The sequence below is a fragment of the Poecilia reticulata genome, chromosome 13 (genome assembly GCF_904066995.2).
Source record: "Poecilia reticulata chromosome 13, P_reticulata-male-v2, whole genome shotgun sequence".
In the NCBI taxonomy this organism is placed as follows: Eukaryota; Metazoa; Chordata; class Actinopteri; order Cyprinodontiformes; family Poeciliidae; genus Poecilia; species Poecilia reticulata.
Window position 1 is genome coordinate 12008292 of NC_088842.1, and position 19606 is coordinate 12027897.

Sequence of the window (19606 nt, forward strand, 5' to 3'; positions counted from 1 at the left end):
ACGTGCACAGGCGGACATAATGTCTTTTATATGTGGCTTAAATGTTTTAAATATATCCTCCAACCGCACGAAACGGTGCCCTCTAGTGGTGAACGGAAGAAGTAGTACATGATCACATGCAGCAGCTGTCACCTTAACAGCACTTTGTTTTTGTTTCACGTTTCTTACTAGAACTGAAAGCTTGAACACGGGAACAATGTTATAAATTAAACAAGTGGCTCTGAGAGGGAAAACTTGTTGCTGTTTTCAACACCTGACGCTTTTCCAAATTACAAAACTTCTGGTAGATGATTAGATAACCACCGAGTTGTCGTCGCCATGGTGATAACTGCCCACCAAGCCTCGTTTCTGTTCTGTTTACCCCAACCCATCGTCCCCCGGCGTTCCCTGCCCACTGAGATTGTTCTAATGAAATTTGATAACAAATTAGGACGTAAACAACTCAGCAAGCAGCCGCGGTTTTCTGCCTGTTACGGTCTGCGAAAGGTGCGTCTGATCAACAGACAGAAGAGAAAGACGACGTCACAGAAGGTGGAAGAGGCACGGGAGCAAGACAACTCTGCGGAGGGACAGAAAGTGGCTACTGGAAGTTGGGAGCAGGATGAGGAAGTGATGGGGAGGGTGTTTTGAGCACGGAGCTGCCCCCTCGCCTCAGGCGGTGTAAGGGGATCTGCGCTGACCTCGTCTGAGGGACGGAGCAAGCCAAATAACCCTAAACCGTGGAAGGAGAGAGAAAGAGGAAAGGGAGGGGAGGGAGGGGAAATGTTGAGAGTTTAGAGTCAGAAGGTGGAACTTACTGGAAGTTTATTGGCTTCAGGTGGTGTCAGTCACGTTACTTCCTCCTTTGCTGTGGTGAGAGGGCAGGAGGAAGGGTAGGAGGGAGGTACCCTCACATCAGCCAGCTCGGTCTCTCTTGCTTTTCTCGCACAAAAAGAAGCCTGCACTTGGGTTTGAAAGTGAAACAGGGCAAGACTTGTAAAAAGGAGTGCAGTCTCTTGGCCTTTTTCATTCTCACGGTTTCCTGTTCAAGGAAGCCATTTTGTTACCCAGCCCTGGAGCAGATCACTTGTACAAAGTTTGCCATTGTTTTTTCTCGCTCCCCTGCTCTGGCCCACGGCTGGGGGAGTTTCACGGCTGGCTTTGGACTTTCTACTCTGCAGAGCAACATCTTTGGAGCGAGCCGAGCCGAAGGAGGAAGGTGGAGGCGGAACAACAGCAATGGTGGGAGAGGGGGGCAGATCTTTCTCCCTTTAGGTGCGTCTTTTTCTCATGCCTGTCATGCTTGAAGAATGACAGAAGTCAGACGACGTGAAACAAGCACCTGAAAGGACGTGAAACTGCTTCCTGGATAAGAATTTCTTCCTCGCTCCTCTGGAAGGAGGCAGAGCAACGACTCAGGGGGGAACAGGGACTCTCTGCTCGGTGTGTGGACACCCATATTCCCTCTCTCCCAACAGGACAGTTTGAATGAGTGTGGCTTTTCGCAGAACCCCCTCCACTTCGCCAGGGTGTGTGCTTGTCTCTGTGTATGCTTAGAGCTTCACGGGGAGAGCCAGTGGACTCTGAATGGCCAACGCGAGCCCCTGTATGCCCTCAGGGGCAATGTCCCAGGTCTTCTTCCCCCCAGCAGGGGCCTCCCCACCTGGCTCAGCAGTGATGCAGACCGGACCCCCCATATCCATGCCCTCTATGCCTCCTCAGGCTCCTTTTCCAATGGTGGACCCGACAGCGGGACACGTTGGGATGACGATGCCCTCAATGATCTGCAATCCAGACGGGGTGTCCTTCATCATCCAAATTGGCCTGACCAGGGAATCCGTCCTGCTGCCCCAGACTGCCGACCTGGCGTATGTGAAGCAGGTGGCCTGCTCCATTGTTGACACCAAGGTAAGACATGGGAACATGGGAACACCGGAGAGGGGAAGTTTGCATGTGAAATGACAAAATGCATTTATTGATGTTCAAAAACCGGATTCATGAGTGATTTTTTAATTTTTTTTTCACTGTCATTTTTAAAATAACAAAAAAAGTAAGTAGATGTACAAAAGTCTGAATAATGTTAGAAATTCAAACATTTCTTCTGCAAGGAAGAAAGCTTTGCATCCTCGGTGGGTTTGTGAAGCAGGCAGAGTGGGCGTTTTGACGGGTTTGGTCCAGCTGTTTACCCATGGGGCCACACGTGCTGCGCAGGATGTCGCTGTTTATAGGAACACAGCAAAATCACTTGTGACCTTTATGTAAACTGCCTCCTCAGTATAAAAATTGATCTGCAGGTGCTTCTCAATACATTAGAATATTATCAAACGTTGTTCTACATCAGTAATTATAAAAAAAAATAAAAAATGTGATGTTATTTTTATGAGAGCATTTCACTTTAGGAATTTGAATACAAAACTATCCCATTGAAAAACAACAACATGTCCATGTACTGTGCAGTAAATGCATTGGCCACCTGGTTGGGGTCTCTTTTTTGCAGGAATGACTGTGTAAATGTGGTGTGACATGATTAGCTCCTGTTGTTTCTGGTCCAGGGCTGGCTTAAGTCAAGGAAAGGGCCAGCTGCTGCCGCTGTCCTGAATTAAGTATAAATGTGGTGGCTCTGGACGCTCCGGCTCCTGCTGCAGTTTAAGTCTGGAGAATCTCCCTCAAATCCCGAATGGTTTTTACTATACAATTCTCTCAAAACTGTGACTACTCTTACCGAGTTTCCATCCTCACCTTTTCCCTCCACTCAACTTTCTCTTAATATGCAAAGATTCGGCTTTCTGTAAGCAGCTAGCTTCTGTAGCAATGCCCTTCTTAAGGAGGGAGTCGAGGACTGCAGACCCATTCGATAAACTGAAAATTTACTTTGGAACCTCAGAAACGCAACATATAAATCAATCACATAATGACAGGCGTCTGAAAGCCTTTATTTCTGTTAAGACATTTTCCCACTTACAAGTACTAAAAATAAGAAATTTGAAATTACAAACAGTAGATCAAACCATTAGAATAAACACATTTGAAACAGGAACTTGGACTTAACAAAAAGTGTGTTTAATGCTCAGAGATTGTTATTTTTAACAGGAGTTTTTATTCTGACAAGCGGGCCTCGTTTGAACGCATGTTCTAATTTATTGAAAGCCAGCCGTCTTCCCCATCACTGTGTGGGCCTTTGTGTGAAAACGAGGTAAAATGTTATTTATTCGTGGTGTGTATTAATAAAATTTTCCAGGAATCTCAACTTTGGGGTTTAATCAACCTCTGAATCATAGCCCTCAAAATCAAGGGTTCACCTCTGTGTGTGAATTAACCACAAGCCAATCAGTGGCTCTGTAGCTTCATGAGATGTTCGTCAAAAGAAAGCCAATGTTGTCGTTTGGCTTTCTGAAGGTGTGGACTGGTTTCTTATAATGGGTTTATTATGGATTTCCACTTCTAAAGTTGAAGGGAGGGGGGCAGGGGGGATCCCTTTTACTTTGTGCACAGAGAAAGTTTTGCATTTCAAGCCACATCAAGCCAGTTTTTGATGAACGCTTCAGTCATTTAGTTTTTCCAGTCAGTTACTAACTTCTACAATGAAATTCCCAGATGTCGAAGGATATCCCGTCATTCACTGATTTAATGTAAATATTTTAACAACAAATGATTAAATTACTAGACAACACTGGAAGGTTTTTCATAACAGTAATTTGAATGTTTTGTGGATAAAAAGTGAAGTTTTCAAACCTTTGAAACCTTTTTTTGTTTTGGCGGTGATTCACCATTACCACATGTCAACCATGGTGGTGGCAGCATAATGCTGAGGGTCTCTTGGAGGAGTGAAGACGCAGGCGGACCCCTGCAGCCTTCAGCTTCATCTCAAATAAACAACCGGATATTTGAAACTTCTGCAAAACTGTGCGCGTTGAACAGAAAACCAATTCCCACATCGAAGCTGATTTTGGAAGGAAAAAGCAGGCTAAGGTTAAAAAAAGGTTTAAGAATCTAAAAAAAACAAAACATGTGCACTATGCGTAAGGGCCCACCTTTTTACCATGCGATCATCTACTGTAAATGAACTCTGACTTTTCGTGTCTATTGACAAAATGCCAGGGCTCCTCGTCCTCGCTCATGCACTTTATTAAAATGACATGCACGATTTCTCATTTTCACTTGGAAGCTCAAAACTTCAAAACACCGACGCAGAGGCAAGAATTGGCAGTGACATCCTCTGCGCAACAGGAAACAATGTGTGTTATTGGAAGTCTGCTCTTCATTTAAGAGCCGGCGGCACACATGGCAGCCAAACCGTTTCCAGGACGCATAACAGTTGGAAGGCTCAGCGGTTCATATCGGTTTTAATCCATCGCTCGGGCTGGCAGGTGACAATCAGCTGACTGCCCAGGGCTCGCCAAGAGAAGCTCTGCTAAGCTTACAGCAAATGTGCATTTTCCAGGAAGCAGCGGCAGTTCTCTCCAACCAGCATTAGCCGCCGTGCTAATCGGTTATTTTGTTTCTCTGCGGCAGGCTTTGTTCTAGCTTGCAGTGTCGGTGTTTCCCTGTCGTGCACCTGCATGTTCCCCCGCCTATGGTTAACAAGTCTAAACGCACAGCTGCACAGTTGCATTGTGTTGTGCTACGTTATGTCCAGCTCACTTCAGCTTCAGTCTTCCTCTTTTTTTTGCATTTCCCCTGCACATATGTTTCAATAAATTACTGGTTCTCTCCACCTAATTCCCTTTTTTAAAACTATTATCAGACAAAAATCTATATTTCAAAAATCTAATACTCTGTAGTCACAAGTTCACTTTTTGCCATATTTGGTCATACTGCTAACAGCCACTAACTTCAGTGTATTTTGTTGTGAGCTTATTTTGAAGTCAGTGCAAATCAGCACGTATTTGTGAAGTGGAGGGAAAATAAAAATCTGAACCATATGACGTACAAACAATAACTGTTTGTCAGAATGGCCCAGTCAAAGTCCACTCTGGCTGAGCGTAAGCTACTCTGACAAGAAGAGGGTGCAAAGAAGTTAGTCTACCGGTGGAAATAAAAAGTCTTGTAGCTGTACCTGCAGTGAAAGAGATTTCTACGCAGCATTGACTCAGAGAGGCTCAGTACAGATCTACGCCAACATGTTGTTTTTTTTCCATATAAAAATTAAGCACTTTTGTTTGGTGCTGGTTGATGATATAAAATCCTGCCCCAAAATCTGTTTGTTGTTGAAGCATAGCAAAATGCGTAAAGGTTCAAGCACCATGAACACTTTTTTTTAAGAGGTCGGCAAAATTGAAGATTGTTTTAAACTTAAAACCAAAGTCATGTAGTTTTTATTTTTATTTTTTTCAGTTTTGCTATATTTTTGTGGAATATCTGAATACAATTTCAGCAACAGAATAACTTTATTGGTATAAGATTAGTTTTTGTTTCTCAGGCATCGTTTAAATGATTGTTTTCGGTTTAAAGGTTCGTGTCCTGAACACGATCAGGAACTCATTTGAAAAGTATAAAAAAAAGAAAAAAAGTTGCTCTACAGAGGATGACAAACTTTTGCACAAAGGAAGAAATATAAAAAAAAACAGTTACTTTTACACAATCTCCATGGGGATTCAGTGCTGAAACATAAACTGCTGTCAAGGTGCATCGGAGCTTGCAGTGGGAGTAGTGAAGTATGAAAACTACGGTGTTGGATGAGTTTGTGTGGTCCTACTTCAGCAGCTCCACACCGTGACAAATTGCTGTCAGGAATAGACACGACCACAAAGGGCAGGAAGGAAGTAGGTGGGGGTCAAGAGCATGGTTGACCCTGCTGTGGGGTCACATTGGGGCCGATAAGTTACCAGCTTCAACCGGGTAAAGATTATCTGCACAACCCCTGATAACAAAAGTGTTTTCTGACAATCATGCTGCAGGTCGGTGTCAAACTGAGCCTCAATCATACTGATAAATGTGTAGGTAAATAAATTTACTGGTGGTTCTCAGGGGAAACCGCCGCCGAAAGTGGTTAGAAATTACTACGCAATCCCAAACTGATGACAGAATAACCCAGAATGATGGCAGAGCGCAGATCCTGTTCACAATGTCCTTTCTTGAAACAGAGAAAAGAAAATCTGGGTTTATTTGCTGCCATGCTGATGGTTGGTCAGGTGTGGTGTCTTATGATTAATCAAAGGGGATCAAGGGGGTTTGAGGACGGCGGCAAACTCACAGCAACACACACAAACACACGCGCAGCTCAGCAGCTTCCCTGGCAGATCAAGCAGTCGTGAAAGAAATAAAGTAAACGTATAAAGAAAAGCACTACAAGTGTTGCATCTGCATCAAAACGATGAGAAATTATTAGTAGAAAAAAAAAATACAGTTAACTTTGTTTTTTTTTTTTAATGCTCACATGCCGGATAACTGGCTGGGCGACATTTGTCAGTCATAAAAATCTATATGTCTTAGCAGTTGTTTTGCTTTCATTAAAGCTGTTAAAAGACGGTGCTGTCAGCTGTATTTTTTTTTTATTTTTAATTGTTTACATAAAGACTCCAATATTTGTTTGATTTAATTGCCCAAAATAATTTTGCAATGCAGTGATCAAAGAGGAGATTATTGTGAAAATTACAACACTGACGCAAATCACTCGTAACTGTGCCGGTGATGCCCATTACACCGTCATCCCGATAGTCGGGTTTTGTACGACTTTGGGCTCAACAAACAGATTCCCTAAGCAACATCGCCTCAGGTCTCTGCTGCATCTCTTAACATTAACCACAAGCAAGGCTGTGTTTGACTTCGAATGGAAGATGTTTTCTCGCAACGCGGCACAAACGTCACGGCGTTTGAGTGTTTTACCTTCAAACTGACTTAAAATTGCGGAATATACAATTCTGTGAACAATCTTTCCCAAATACATTTAAGCTGTATTTGTCATCTTATGAGCGACAACAGAAAAAAATCGAATGAGCTCAGAGAAATGCTATTGATTACAAGCAACTAAGCATGTTACATGTTAACAATGATGAAAATGTATTTCATGGGGATCCATTAGAGCGCGACTGCATAGAGGCCTGCTGCAGCCTGGGCTTCCCTTAGTTTAGTGAAACAGCGTGAGACTCTGAAGAAGTGAAAGTAAACAACCAAAATGCTGACAAGTTGCATGTATGAGAACACACAAGTTGGTTTTTTTCTTTCTTTTTTTAAACAAAAACAGTGGCTTGGAAAACTGTAAGAGCCTTTAAATCTCAATTTTATTTCATCTGCTTTCTAACACAGACAGATGTTAAGTGGTTTTCTTTGGTAATTGAGATTTATTTTTGGTTCTGTCTTGGTAAGTGAGCCCCTCACTGTATCAGACGCCCCCTCAGTAAAGCAGCCGCTGCATTCAGTCCATTGGGCTCCATCCATATAAAAGGTTTGCTCTTAATATGTTATGTAGGGTATAACATTTTAAATGCTTAAATCCACCAGAATTCAATGTGTCATGTTCTGTGTAGTCGTCATTGTTATTATTGGCAATGTAACTACGTCATGTGAGAAAAAAAAAACTCGGCATATTCTACAACAACCAGTTTTCTTTTGAGTTTGGGTACCGTGTTTTCCGCACTACAAGGTGCACCGGATTATAAGGCGCATAGAATAGACACTTGAGTTTGGGTTGTCAATTTGTTCCGTACTCTATTATTACACATCCACATTTGTAAAGAAGTGGTCCCCGAGTACTTTATATAGTAGTCTGCCCCAGTCATTGTTTCACTCACGGTGTTGTGATATTGTGCCCAACTGCTTTCTGGGTAACACAGACCAACCGACACGCTGCCGCCGCAGTCTCTGTCTCTCTTCCCCCGCCACTCTGCCCCCCTGGTTTTAAATGTATTATCAAACTTTATTAACAAACTAGCGTTCTGACAACTATCCCAGCATGCACCGCGCACTTCTTCTTCCATGGGGAAAATGAAGTCGGCGGCTGCTTACCGTAGTTGCTAGACCTGTTGTGGCTCAATATTGGTCCATATATAAGATGCACCGTATTATAAGGCGCACTGTCTGCTTTTGAGGAAATTGTAGGTCTTTAGGTGCGCCATATAGTGCGGAAAATACAGTATTTAACATAATTATTATGTAGTACAGTAAATGCAATTTCTTGAAGGAAATTGCATTTATAATAGGATACCCCAACATTTATTTCCAGTTGAACTGGTTAAAAATCAACACACACGCACACGCAAAAAAAAGAGCATGTATGATTTTATTACATCAGGAGTTTAATTCCCAGCATTTTAAAGGATTGTAGCCTTACCCAATATTTGTTTTACATTTCTTCTTAGAGCTGATTTTACCATCCTCTCCTGGTTTCTGCCAACCAATGCAAAACTCCTCCGTTTGGAAAGTAACCCCTACATGAAATGGGCCCATTTTTATGTTCTGCTGTCTATTTAAGGCAATTAGCTATTTAATGATATGTAGGGTGATTACACTCATCCACCATGGCTATATTTAAGCTATTTGCTTGTTAGGTTAAAGTTATTACTTGTTCAGTCTATATGGGTCAAAGTATTGCAACGTAGCTAAGCGGATTACATTGAAACTCAGTGAAACCTGTGCTGCGTGACCAACAAACCGTGGCTTTCTTGTTGCTCAAAGGTCCATCCTCGGTCTCTGGCTGAACTTTCTGCACATATAAACGTGAATTCGTCAGGCTTTTTATCTAGGAAGCAGTATTCATGTGCAGCGATGACCCACTGGAATGATATTTAGACTAATCCCTTAGTCCAAAACAACTGCGTTCAACTTGAAGAATTTTATGTCTTTGTTTTGCAGCAAACTAAAAATACCCACTCTCAAACGAAAAGATGAATTAAGCAGGATCTTTCCAAAGCTGTTTATCCCAGTCACAAACACATGCGGTCGAGAGCCCTCCAAAATCCCCTAAGTACAAAACTCCTGCCCTGTTTGGAGCTCGCAGCTTTAGTTGGGGAAAGTTGGACAATAGACGGTTTTGTCCTGGCCCTGCCAACCGAGTGTGACACAAGAGCTGGACTGCACGTTTTCATGCATGAATACCTCCGTTTGGAGGGGTTTTTGGAGGCTTGTTGAAGGTAGCTGGGTGCCTGCTACCCCACCCCGCGGTCATCCTCGCCATCCCAGAAAGGGTGACTCATCTGCTCTGTTTATTCACAGGATCCCTTCTTGTGTTCCGCTGACACATTTTCCATTCACTCCTCGGCCGAGGAGCAACACTCTGCCTCGACTCGGTTTATTTCATTACGGTCTCCCGACCGTGGTGCTGCTCTCCACGTTCGCTTCTAGAAACTAGAGGTGCTCTGCCTTTTACAGGACCGGACGTCCTCTTCATTCCTAAAGTCCATTTTGGCTGCGTCCCACTCACTGTTGATCCAACACAAACTGTTAGCGGACACAGAAGTCTGTCTTCATTTGACGGTAAAACAGCACTAATGCAATCTATCCCTCAATGAGCCCCAGCATAGTTTGATGGACATCTTCCTTACTTTTTCATCCCGTTCTTCTTGTTATTCTAATTCTCTTCAAAATTGAAATCCTTTCCTAAGGGTACTTAAGATAAAACACCACTCCTCTTCCTCCTCCTCCTCCTCCAAGTTTTACTACTCCTCTTCTTTCGTAACCTCCTTCATTAATCCTCACTTTATCTTCTCATCTTCTCACCCCCTCTGCTCCCCTTAAAACAACTTCCTTGCTCGCTGTGACTCATCCTTCGGTCCTTGATCCATCCAAACGTCTTACCCGCTTATTTTTTTGGCATCTGCTTCTCCTTTCTCAACACCTAATATTTTCTGCAATTTGTTGATCTACTTTTAAGAAGCGCTTCGGAGGAGTGAACACGTGGAATGATTCATAGTCTTGCCTGATTATGTTGTGAGCGCCAAAGGAAACAAGATTCGAAACAAGATTGCCTTCCAAAAATACCTTGGTACTTCATGATTTTGTCATGTTACGACATATTTCTGGAATTTATTTGTTTTTTCTTTAACACAACAAGGTAACGCATAACGTAAAATGAGCGAATGTGTATATGTATATATATATATATATAATATATACACACACACACTTGTTTTCATTGTTCTCTATGCAGCTTGTAGCAAACTGCAAATAGGACTGTGACTTTCTCATGGACAGTCTTCCATAGCCAGATTTGTGAAATGCATGACTAATATTGTTTTTCAGACAAATTCTCCAAACTGAGCCGTGGATCTCTCAAGTTTCTTGTAAGTCACATGGGTCTCATCCAGTGACGTGCAGTCAGGTGAGGCAGGGCCTCACCTGTCATCATGGAAAAATAATATATAATAATAAAATCATTTATTTTCACCCTGTGGTTTGTAGTACCTATTTTTCATCTAATTTAACTAAATCTGATGATTTTTTTTCTTCAAAATCACTGAATTTTCGCATTTTCCCATTCAAATGCTTGGAAGCGAAGCCGGTGAGGCAGCAGTGAGCTGAGCCTCACCTGGGATTGCGCAACCTCTCGCTAACTGCACTGGTTGCCATTCTATGAGAGCATGCTCCTCCTGTCTGTGCGTCACCAATAAAATGTTTAAAAACATTTAATGTATGAACTGATTTTCCATAATTTAGCTTATGTGTTTAATGTACTGTTTTTATTGTCACCAATTTTGTGTGTAATGTGTTTTGTGTGCTGAGGAGCGATCATAAACGGGAGAGAACAGATTCCAGGTGAGGCAGGCAGTTCTCGTGCCTCATTGCTGGGGGGCGCTCATGAACCCAGACATTGTGACTCCACAACTGCAGAGTAAGAGACGGTAACGGCGAGCTAGCCACAGTAGCTGCACTGATACAGAGAGCAAGAAAGACGTGGTTTTGAGTTGTACTTTAACGGTTTCTCCCTTTGCTGTTAAGCACAGCACAAAATTAAGAATATCTACATGTCTAAGTTTGATTGAGATAATGGAATTATTCTGCGGCGCGGCTAAGCATCACATGTTAAAGAATAGTCTTTTTGCCCTCCAGCATTGCACGCATGCGCGATATTTCCTTACGTAAACAACAACATGCAGGTGGTCTAGATTTGTAAATTCGATTATAATTAAGTCGGTGCCTCACCAGCTATGAACCTCACCGCACGTCACTGCTCTCATCAAGATGGTTTCTCCAATAATCGCTTGTAAATTTGGGTGAATAGCCACGTCTTAGTAGGTTTGGGTTGAGCAATGAAGATCAACATCTTCTTTTATCACTATTAATAGCCTTTGCACTCCTGACCTGCCTGTTCTGTAGTTTTTAGGCCTTAATGATGCCGTCTGTTTTTTAAATATTCTCCACCAAGCCTCTCAGTTCAGCGGTATGTTTGTTGAAGTAAAGTTTTGCTCAGGTTAAGTAAAGCGGTGACTTCTAGTGGTAAGTGATGCAATGGATTTTATTTCACGGTATAAGAGTAAAGGGGAGTTTTTCAGCTTATTTTTCTTTCTAAAAAATTGATAAAACAATGTTTCATCATGTTTTCTTCCACTTCTACTACCTTGAGGTGGTCTATCAGATAAAATCCCAATAAAATACTGTAAAATTTGTGATTTGGAATGTAATAGAATACGCAGTGGAAGTGAAATTAATACTTTTACAAGGCAGTATGTCTTCTTTAATGAGTAAAGACAAGCTATTAAATGGTTTCTTAAAACCAAACCTAACTCGGACTTAATTCTGGTCCAGTTAACATCCTCTATCCCAACCTAGTTTATCAAAAGGGTCGGCCGTTTATCTGTTTCTGACAGCCGCGTCATTCCTCACTTGTGCAGCGATTCCGGTTGATGTCAGTGTGTGGGTGAAGTACGTCTGTGACTACGTAAGCATTTGAGGACTAGTGAGAACCTGTCGGGGCCTTTCACTGTTCGCCCTGTCAACTTTCCGGATTGTCAAACATGCGAGCTAACCTGCCGGGAGTTATGCCACACTCTGAAACGCACAGCCACGATTCGTCGAACCAATGAAGCTGTTGGCGCCTAAAGCCGCATGCCGAGTAAAATCTTCAAAATCCACTGCAGAGAGCCGCATGAGGCCCAGGTATATTTTTGCCGGTGTGTTGTGATGCCAGCGAGGAAATGAGGACAGAGTTATTTGAACAAACACAAAGAAATCCAAGTAGCTAAACAGAAACACGTTCTACGCCTCTCAGACATAAACAGACTCGCAGCTGTGATTAAACCACCCCCACGGCCCACTCCCTCCCGCCATTCTGACCATTGTTTCCACCTCCGTTTTGGAAGTCGCTGTTTCTTTATCTCTCTCCCTAGAGAAGAAGCCCTGGGGTTGGGATCACACACACCACCTCCTGTTTACCACACTCGCTTGCATATGTATTCTTCACACTGCAGTCGTCCGACGCTTTGTCCAGATTTCGCAGTGAAGATCATGAAAACCACGATGATTGAAGTGATAAAACTGCACCACAAGTGCTTCAGCTGCCTCTTAAAGTCACCAACCTGTGTGTATATTTTTTTAAATTGTAGTTTTATAAAGGGCTCACTCTTAAGTCAGTCAATATCCACGACTCGGGAAGGCGTGCATGCACGAGGATAAACAAGCCGTGTCCTTATCAGGCTATGCTAATGCAGCCGTTCACCAGTAAACAGCAGCTTATTGCACCATCATTATTCGATCTGCTTAAATTGCAGTGCAGTTAAATAAACTGTCCAACTTTTAAATAGTGAGATTAACAGCAGCACTCGTTTGTTCTGCTTACCCAAACGTGTCTCCCACGCTGCGTGCGCGCGTGTGCGTGTGCATGCGTGTGCTGGTTCCCTCTCTTGATGATTTGCATGGTAGCGGAACAGCTTTGCATGACCGACCGTGCTTAGTGTCTTCTAGCTGTTGGCGGTGGGGGCCCCGGGGACAAACTCGCTCCAAACGCCGAGACATTTGAGTATTCAAATCATACTTTCCTACAGGGAACGCTGGGACAGGGATGTTTGTCAGCCTCTCAGAGAGGATGAGAGATGGAGATAAGTATTTGAAACTAGATTGGTGACTTGAGATTGCGATTGGGAAAAGAACATGCGTGGAGATAAAACTCCAGCCTGCACTAATGTTAACTATCAGAAGAAGCTGGACTGCTGACAACAAACTTATTGAAATGAGATCCACACTTTCTTTCGGCTTTGTATCTTTTCAGAGCCCATTTCCCCCCTGAGCCCACTGCATTCCTTCTCTGGTTGCGAGCAAAGGAGACCTTATGATACTAATCCTGTGATTAGTGATGGTGAAAACAGTTTTGTGCCATAGTCCAATTGGAAACCCATGAGCAGCATTCAGTGGCATTTACCGCAAAGTGTTTGTTAATAACAGGACGAATCAAAATATAGCAAAGTGAGCATATGGCTCTTTCAAGGGTGGAGAAACAAACCTTTCATAGGTGCAGAGTTAGGACTGGTAAATCAATGACTACCTTTGAAATTAGTGACTTAGAAGCAGTTGTGATATTCTTGGTTCTTTGACTTGTTGAACTGAAGGTAAATGTAATTTTTAGTCATGATAATAACGAGTTATAGTAATTCCAAACAAGGTAGATCCATTTTTATTTGCACAAATAAAATGGCATTCTCTCAGAAAACATTGAGACACCTTCAGTAAGTGCAGGGCTTGAAACTATTTGCTTTAATGATCTGCCATGTTTGAAATGTGTGTTAGAAGGTGGGCAGGACTTTGAGAGGCAGCGGACAATGGGGTCGGTGTGAAGGTTGACAGGATGGGCTTGGTTGGTCAGGGGCACGCGTGAAGAGTGTGTGAGTGTGTGTGTGCAGCTCCGACACATGAGACGTGTGTTCATACATGACTAAATACAAACACACATCTTCAATAGAGTGTCAGGGTATGGTTATGAGGGGAAATGGGAAAACCACAGTGTTATCATACAAAAAGCTCCATAACTGGAAATGCCAAACTGGTTTAGAAAAACATCTAAAGATTTACTAAATACTCACTGCATTTAAATATCTATATGTATTTCCAGTTAGTTGTGTGTGGATGATGTGTGAGAAACATTGTTCGTTGTTTTGGGCGCTCTGACTTGGACGTCATAAATGCCAATTTCTCTCTTTATGGTGAACCGCAGGAGGACATTGTGAATGTGAACGTTTAGATGGTTAAGGGGGGGAAATCAGTTTGTTACATCAACAAAATAACGTAGAAGGACTACAATTCAGTTTTGCACACAAGGAGATGGGCATGATGTTTGCAAACTGCAGCTGCGTAGCTTGATGAAGGTGTCACTGGTCACAGAATAGACTGAAGGTTTTGGGAGGAGAGTTTGAGGATTCAGATTGTTCAAAAACGCTGTGATCAGGTTTCTAAATGTTGGCTGGGTTTCTCTGAGAAGCTGACTTTCAGGTCCGAACCAATATGGCGGATGAAACCGTGAGACAAACATGACCAGATTAATCCGTTTAAAATGTAAGAAGATGGGCTAACAGTTAATAGAGTGGCACCCTGAACTGGTAAAATGCAGAAAATAGTTTTCTGTTTTGTTTGTGCTGAGATATGAAGTTTGCTGGTGACAGATCAAGCTATGCAGAGATTTATCTGTAGTTATGCAAAAGCAATTCCAATGGCAGAGGAAGTAGGATGATAAAGAGAGGCTTGAGTGACTGTAGGGTTATACTGTCACGCTATCTAAATCTAGAAATGGATTTAGATATAGCTAAAAATTATTTCTGTTTAATTGTCATCATGTAAACAGATGAGAGCCATACATTTGTATCCTAAATAAAGCAGTCTTTTATCAAGCATCTTTGGAATTTTAATTGGCGTAAACAGTGTTTGTGCACAGCTGAAAAGCTTTAATCTGACTTTTGTCTGCTTTCAACAGCTTAACGTACCGCGGCCGGCTCATCTACATAAATGTGGTCAAAGCATTTGTCGTATGACCAGAACTGAGTGTTTTTAGCTTTCGGCACTTCCCCCCTTTGTACTTGCTAGAAAAAAATCATGAAATGCACGGGGAGAGGAAAGTGGACGAAAAATAGAGAATTTGGAAAGGAGAGGAGGGATAGACATAAAAAAAAAGGAGCAGATGACTCAGGGTGAAGTAATGTGGCCCTTTGTGGCCTTCAGCATGCAGCTTTGTGTGTTTGTATGCCCCTGGCATTCGAGGCAGTAGAGAATGTGCAAACACCACTTGCAATCGCCCCGCCGTGTTTGTGCGTGTGTTTTCTCTTCGCCTCGGTCTGGTTGCTTCAAGAAGTTGGAAGGCAGATCCGCACTTATAGGGACAGCCGATGACGCGTTCAGGGAACGTCGTAATAGCCGAGTATGAATCTCAACATGTGAAATGTCAGGTGCAGTGGCGTATGGAGTTTTTTGGTTATTAAAAAAATCTGTGCAAATAATTATTTTCACAAGACCGCCTGTGTTTCACATTGAAAAGCACCGTTTTCAAATTATGATTTCATATGTTACAACCTAAAACAACCACAATATATATAAAAAACAAAACGAAGCTCTCTAAATCTAATAACTGGTTTGGCCACTAACTGCCACGTTGTTGTTTTTTTCACCACAGACGAGGAACTCTGGCAAACTGTTTAAATAATTATTTTAATTTATTCACATTGGAGATTTTTTAAATGTGAATGGTCAGTTTAAGATTAGATCAAAGCATATTGATACCTGGACTTTGACTAGGCCATTTAAAAAAAACAAACTCTTCCCATCCTGTTTCATTTTTTTGAGTCGTTCAGAGATTGACCTTTTGTTCTGTATAACCTCAGTTTAAAGACCACAAACTGCTGGATGGAGATTCTCCTGTAGGATTATCTTCTACATGCCAGAGTTTATATTTACAAACTAAAACCACCATGGTTTACTGGTGTTATGATTTACTTATTTTTTGTTCCTGAAAGTTTAGGGCCAGATGTGCCGAGATGAAGCAACAGTTTTATTACTGTACTGAGTTCGCAGAAAAATGATTTATCTCCGGTCCTGTGATGTTGTCTTCTACAACATCACAGGTACGGTACGGTTAAGTACCAATTTTTCTTTTGTCATTTTGTTTCCACTCATCTTCCTTTTCTCCTCTCTCTCCTTGTCACTGAGATGCGTTTTCTTCCCTTACACGCTTTGTTTTCTGTGTTCCCTCCCATGAATCAGTTGTTTGTTCATTGCAAACAAGGTGGACCGAGTCCAATGTTCCTATCGGCTTACCTGCCCAGAACCAGGACAAGGAAAAAGGTAGCAGGGGGACGAAGGCGGGGGCCGATGGGGAGCGGAGCTGCTTCCAACAAAGGCTGCCTCAGAGCATGAACAGCCCCTCTCTCATGCCTGCTTACGGCTCTCATGTTACCTCCTCATCCTCCTTGATGCACGGGGCAGAATGAGATGCATTGTGGCTGCTCCCCTGCTCAAGACTAAGCTTCCTCTACACACACACACACACACACACACACACACACACACACACACACACACACACGCCTAACTCTACACCGCTCTTTGTGACAGACGTTAGCATGGTTTTCCATGTACTAGTTGTTTCTGTTTTTGTCTGTTGCCTCTGATTGCTCCTCTTTTTAAATCATATTTGGAATAAACGCTTCATTTTCACAATGTCACATCTTTTTTTTTATGTGTGTGTTTTTATATTTTTTGTTTTATTATTATTTTCAAAACATGTCATTGATTTTTGTTTTATGTGGTGCATACATGTTCAGAATTGATTTATTTTTTAGCATCATGGCCTTTGTTCACAATAAAAATATTTTTTTATGTAAAATTAGGGCCAATTTAGAGCAGAGACTATGAGGCAAGCTCTCTCACCCAACATTAGCGTCTGACCTCACAAATGCTATTCAGATTAAAGAGTCCCATAAAATCATTCCTAAGCCTTTTTTCAGAAGAACTGAAGATGTTAATAAAATGTATTTTTAGAGTTCCAATTCATAACAAACATAATCTCAATCCACCGTGACTGTAGAGAAAAAGATGACACTTTGGGTTCTGTTTATGTCGTCTCCATGGATCACTGACTCTCCACAATAACCGGTTCGCTCAGCTTCTGCTTCTTCTTCCACGGTATGACCCGCTGCCTTTGTCGTGTCTCTTTTTCCATTACGAGGGCCTCTGCCACTTGTTTGAGTTCTAGTTCGCATGACCTCTGCTTGTTTTTATGGATAATTAATTTAATTGCGATCGATTGAATACAGATTGTTCATTATATTAACTTCATTTTTCATTTTTATCTTCCTTTTTGGTCAGTCTACGTAGAAAGGATAAAATTTTTTTCTTAAAATAACCAAGACTTCATTAACTGCCTTAGTTATTGCAATATAAACTTGGTCAATTGGAAAACCCCAGTTGAACCTGCTTACTATCTGATGACAGCAGGTTGCAGTTGCTTGTCTGTGACGTACACACACACTTTTCACGTGAATTTAGATGAGGCGGTGAACGCCTAGATGTCGCAGTGTCTATATTCTGGAGTTTTCGTACATAAATATGGTCTAAAAGAGCCAGAATTGGTGCAACCTCTATCTGAAGCAACAGCAGCCATGGAGAAAATAACATGTAAAGGCAGCAGAGGCCTACAGGAAGAACTCACTTCATACACGATTGTAGCGTTTAAATCTGGAACCGACAGAAAACATCAAAGTGAAGTTTTCACAGCCATTTTTAAAAAACTTTAACATTGAATGTTTTCACACGTCAAAGTTTGCGCCATTACCGTTTTAGCTGTGTAACCAGCCAACCTTTATGAGAGTGTTGGACTGTATTCTAGCATGATTTCTGTAGGAAACATCAGCGGCTCTGGACTTGTTTTGGTGTGTGTACATGTGTGTGTTTCCTCTCACTCCTGTTCAGCAGGTTTAAACGATTAACTCTGCCTGCAGAAACTAACAGGCCAGGAATGTAAACCCGACTACGCCGGTGCTCTCCTGGATGACGCACACCTTGCTTCGTTGGCGAACACTCGGCCCGGCGCCAAACCTTCATCGGTACTTTAACGCATCGCGATCGTTATTATGCGACCCTCGCGCGTTCTGTTCCGATGCTTTCAAACCATGTCTGTGCTTGAAGCAAACACCACCAAGAATAAAAACAGCCACCTCTCATCAGGACTTTTAGTTGAGTTTGGTCAGGTCTCCATGAATTTGTGAGATGTGAGCTTGGTGCCACACATCGTACTCAAGCGTACATAAAATCAAGAGTCGTGGGAAGGCATGAGTTACCTCTAGAGAAATATGCAAAGCAGCAGTTTTTGTTGTTTGGAAAATATCCAGCAGTGTCTAAGAGATCCTCGGGTCTTAACTGTTTCTGCTGCTTGAAAATCCACACCGATTATGTAATTAACATCCTTTGCTGTGTTTCACATTTCCACCATTCAGGCCTGACTAATATTACACAGGATTAAATAACTTTTTTTCATTTTTGGAGAGGTGATTGTGCTTTATTGGGTAAAGCCGCTCAAACGTTCAGAAGAGAAACGGAGAAATACTTCCTCTTACAGCATCTTCAGAGTTCGGTAGCGTTGTAGTTATAGGACAGGCACTTCGTTTTAATCCTGGACAATGAACAAAACCTTTTCTGTCTTGGAACTTTGTTTGGAACTGCGCTTTTTATCATCGCTTTGCATCTCTGAGATTTTTATAATGCTTGTTTTATCCTTCCTTTGGTTTCTAGGAATCTAAATGAGGCTTATTTTAGAAAACAACAGGTGTTTTCCAAACTCGGAACGTCATCCGACGCATCATTTAAGGACAATAGCAACGCTTCTGTCTTGTAGATCTATATTTCACAACGCTGCTTAAAGAGGAACAAACCTAGCAGAGATTTTCTGCCTCTCTGTAGTTGAATTTTCCGACATTTTTAATTCCAGCTGTATATTATTTGTTGCTTCTTCTGTAACGGCATCATAGAAAAAGATTTGTACAGGATCTTCACTTATAAAACTGCCTTTGATAGTATTTTACTTGGTGTATAAAGTTATTGGAAAACGACAGTTTGTCTCATTGTACTACAATAAGAGCAGAAAGACCAGCAGAGTTTCTAACCTGGCTAAATCAAATGGGGAAAGAAAAATGTTGCTGATGCAGAGGATCTCAATGCTCAATGGTTTAAGCTGAGGTGACACGTGCTCTTCTTCTGCTCTTTGTCGTGCGCCGCTCTTAGCTGCCATCTGAACTGTTTAGTTAGTTGTTTTCATGTCTGCTGGTGGAATGTGGCTCTGTGATCTCACGTTTCTGCTTGCCATGACTCATTCCCCATTTCATTCCCACTTTGAAACTTTATTTTTTTTTTTACTTAGATTTTTAATACATTTTTTTTCAGCAGAGCAAAGTACAACCATACTTCAGTGGTACATAATACAAATGTTGACAATATCATGTTTTCCATACAATAAACATCTTGGAATAACAATTTACAGCTACAGCATGTTTATAGACTCATCACTGTACACCATTTAAATAAGAATGGACTCTGGAAGAGAAAACCAAACGACATAAGGCAAAAGACAAATCCATTAGGTTTAACTAAATCAACAGGGCCTTTGCAGGTCCCCAGCGCAGGTCATACTTGGATTTTTGAAGTCTGAGTGAGTAGGTTATCTTTTCCATTGTATGCAATTCCTTTACTTTTTGAACCCATAAGTCGTAAGAAGGCGGCTCCTATT

The 19606-nt window shown here is 41.9% G+C and overlaps 1 protein-coding gene across 2 annotated transcripts in view; it reads left to right on the top strand.

Annotated features, from left to right (window-relative positions):
- The first annotated feature begins 243 nt into the window (after nucleotides 1-243).
- The window catches only part of prkd2 (protein kinase D2), a 52994-nt gene continuing 33631 nt past the window's right edge, over nucleotides 244-19606 (top strand). For both annotated transcript variants that reach the window (XM_008425721.3, XM_008425722.3), the window contains exon 1: nucleotides 244-1887. In XM_008425721.3, coding sequence (XP_008423943.1) covers nucleotides 1567-1887 — 321 coding nt within the window. In that variant the 5' untranslated portion in view covers nucleotides 244-1566. The remainder of the gene's footprint in view (nucleotides 1888-19606) is intronic.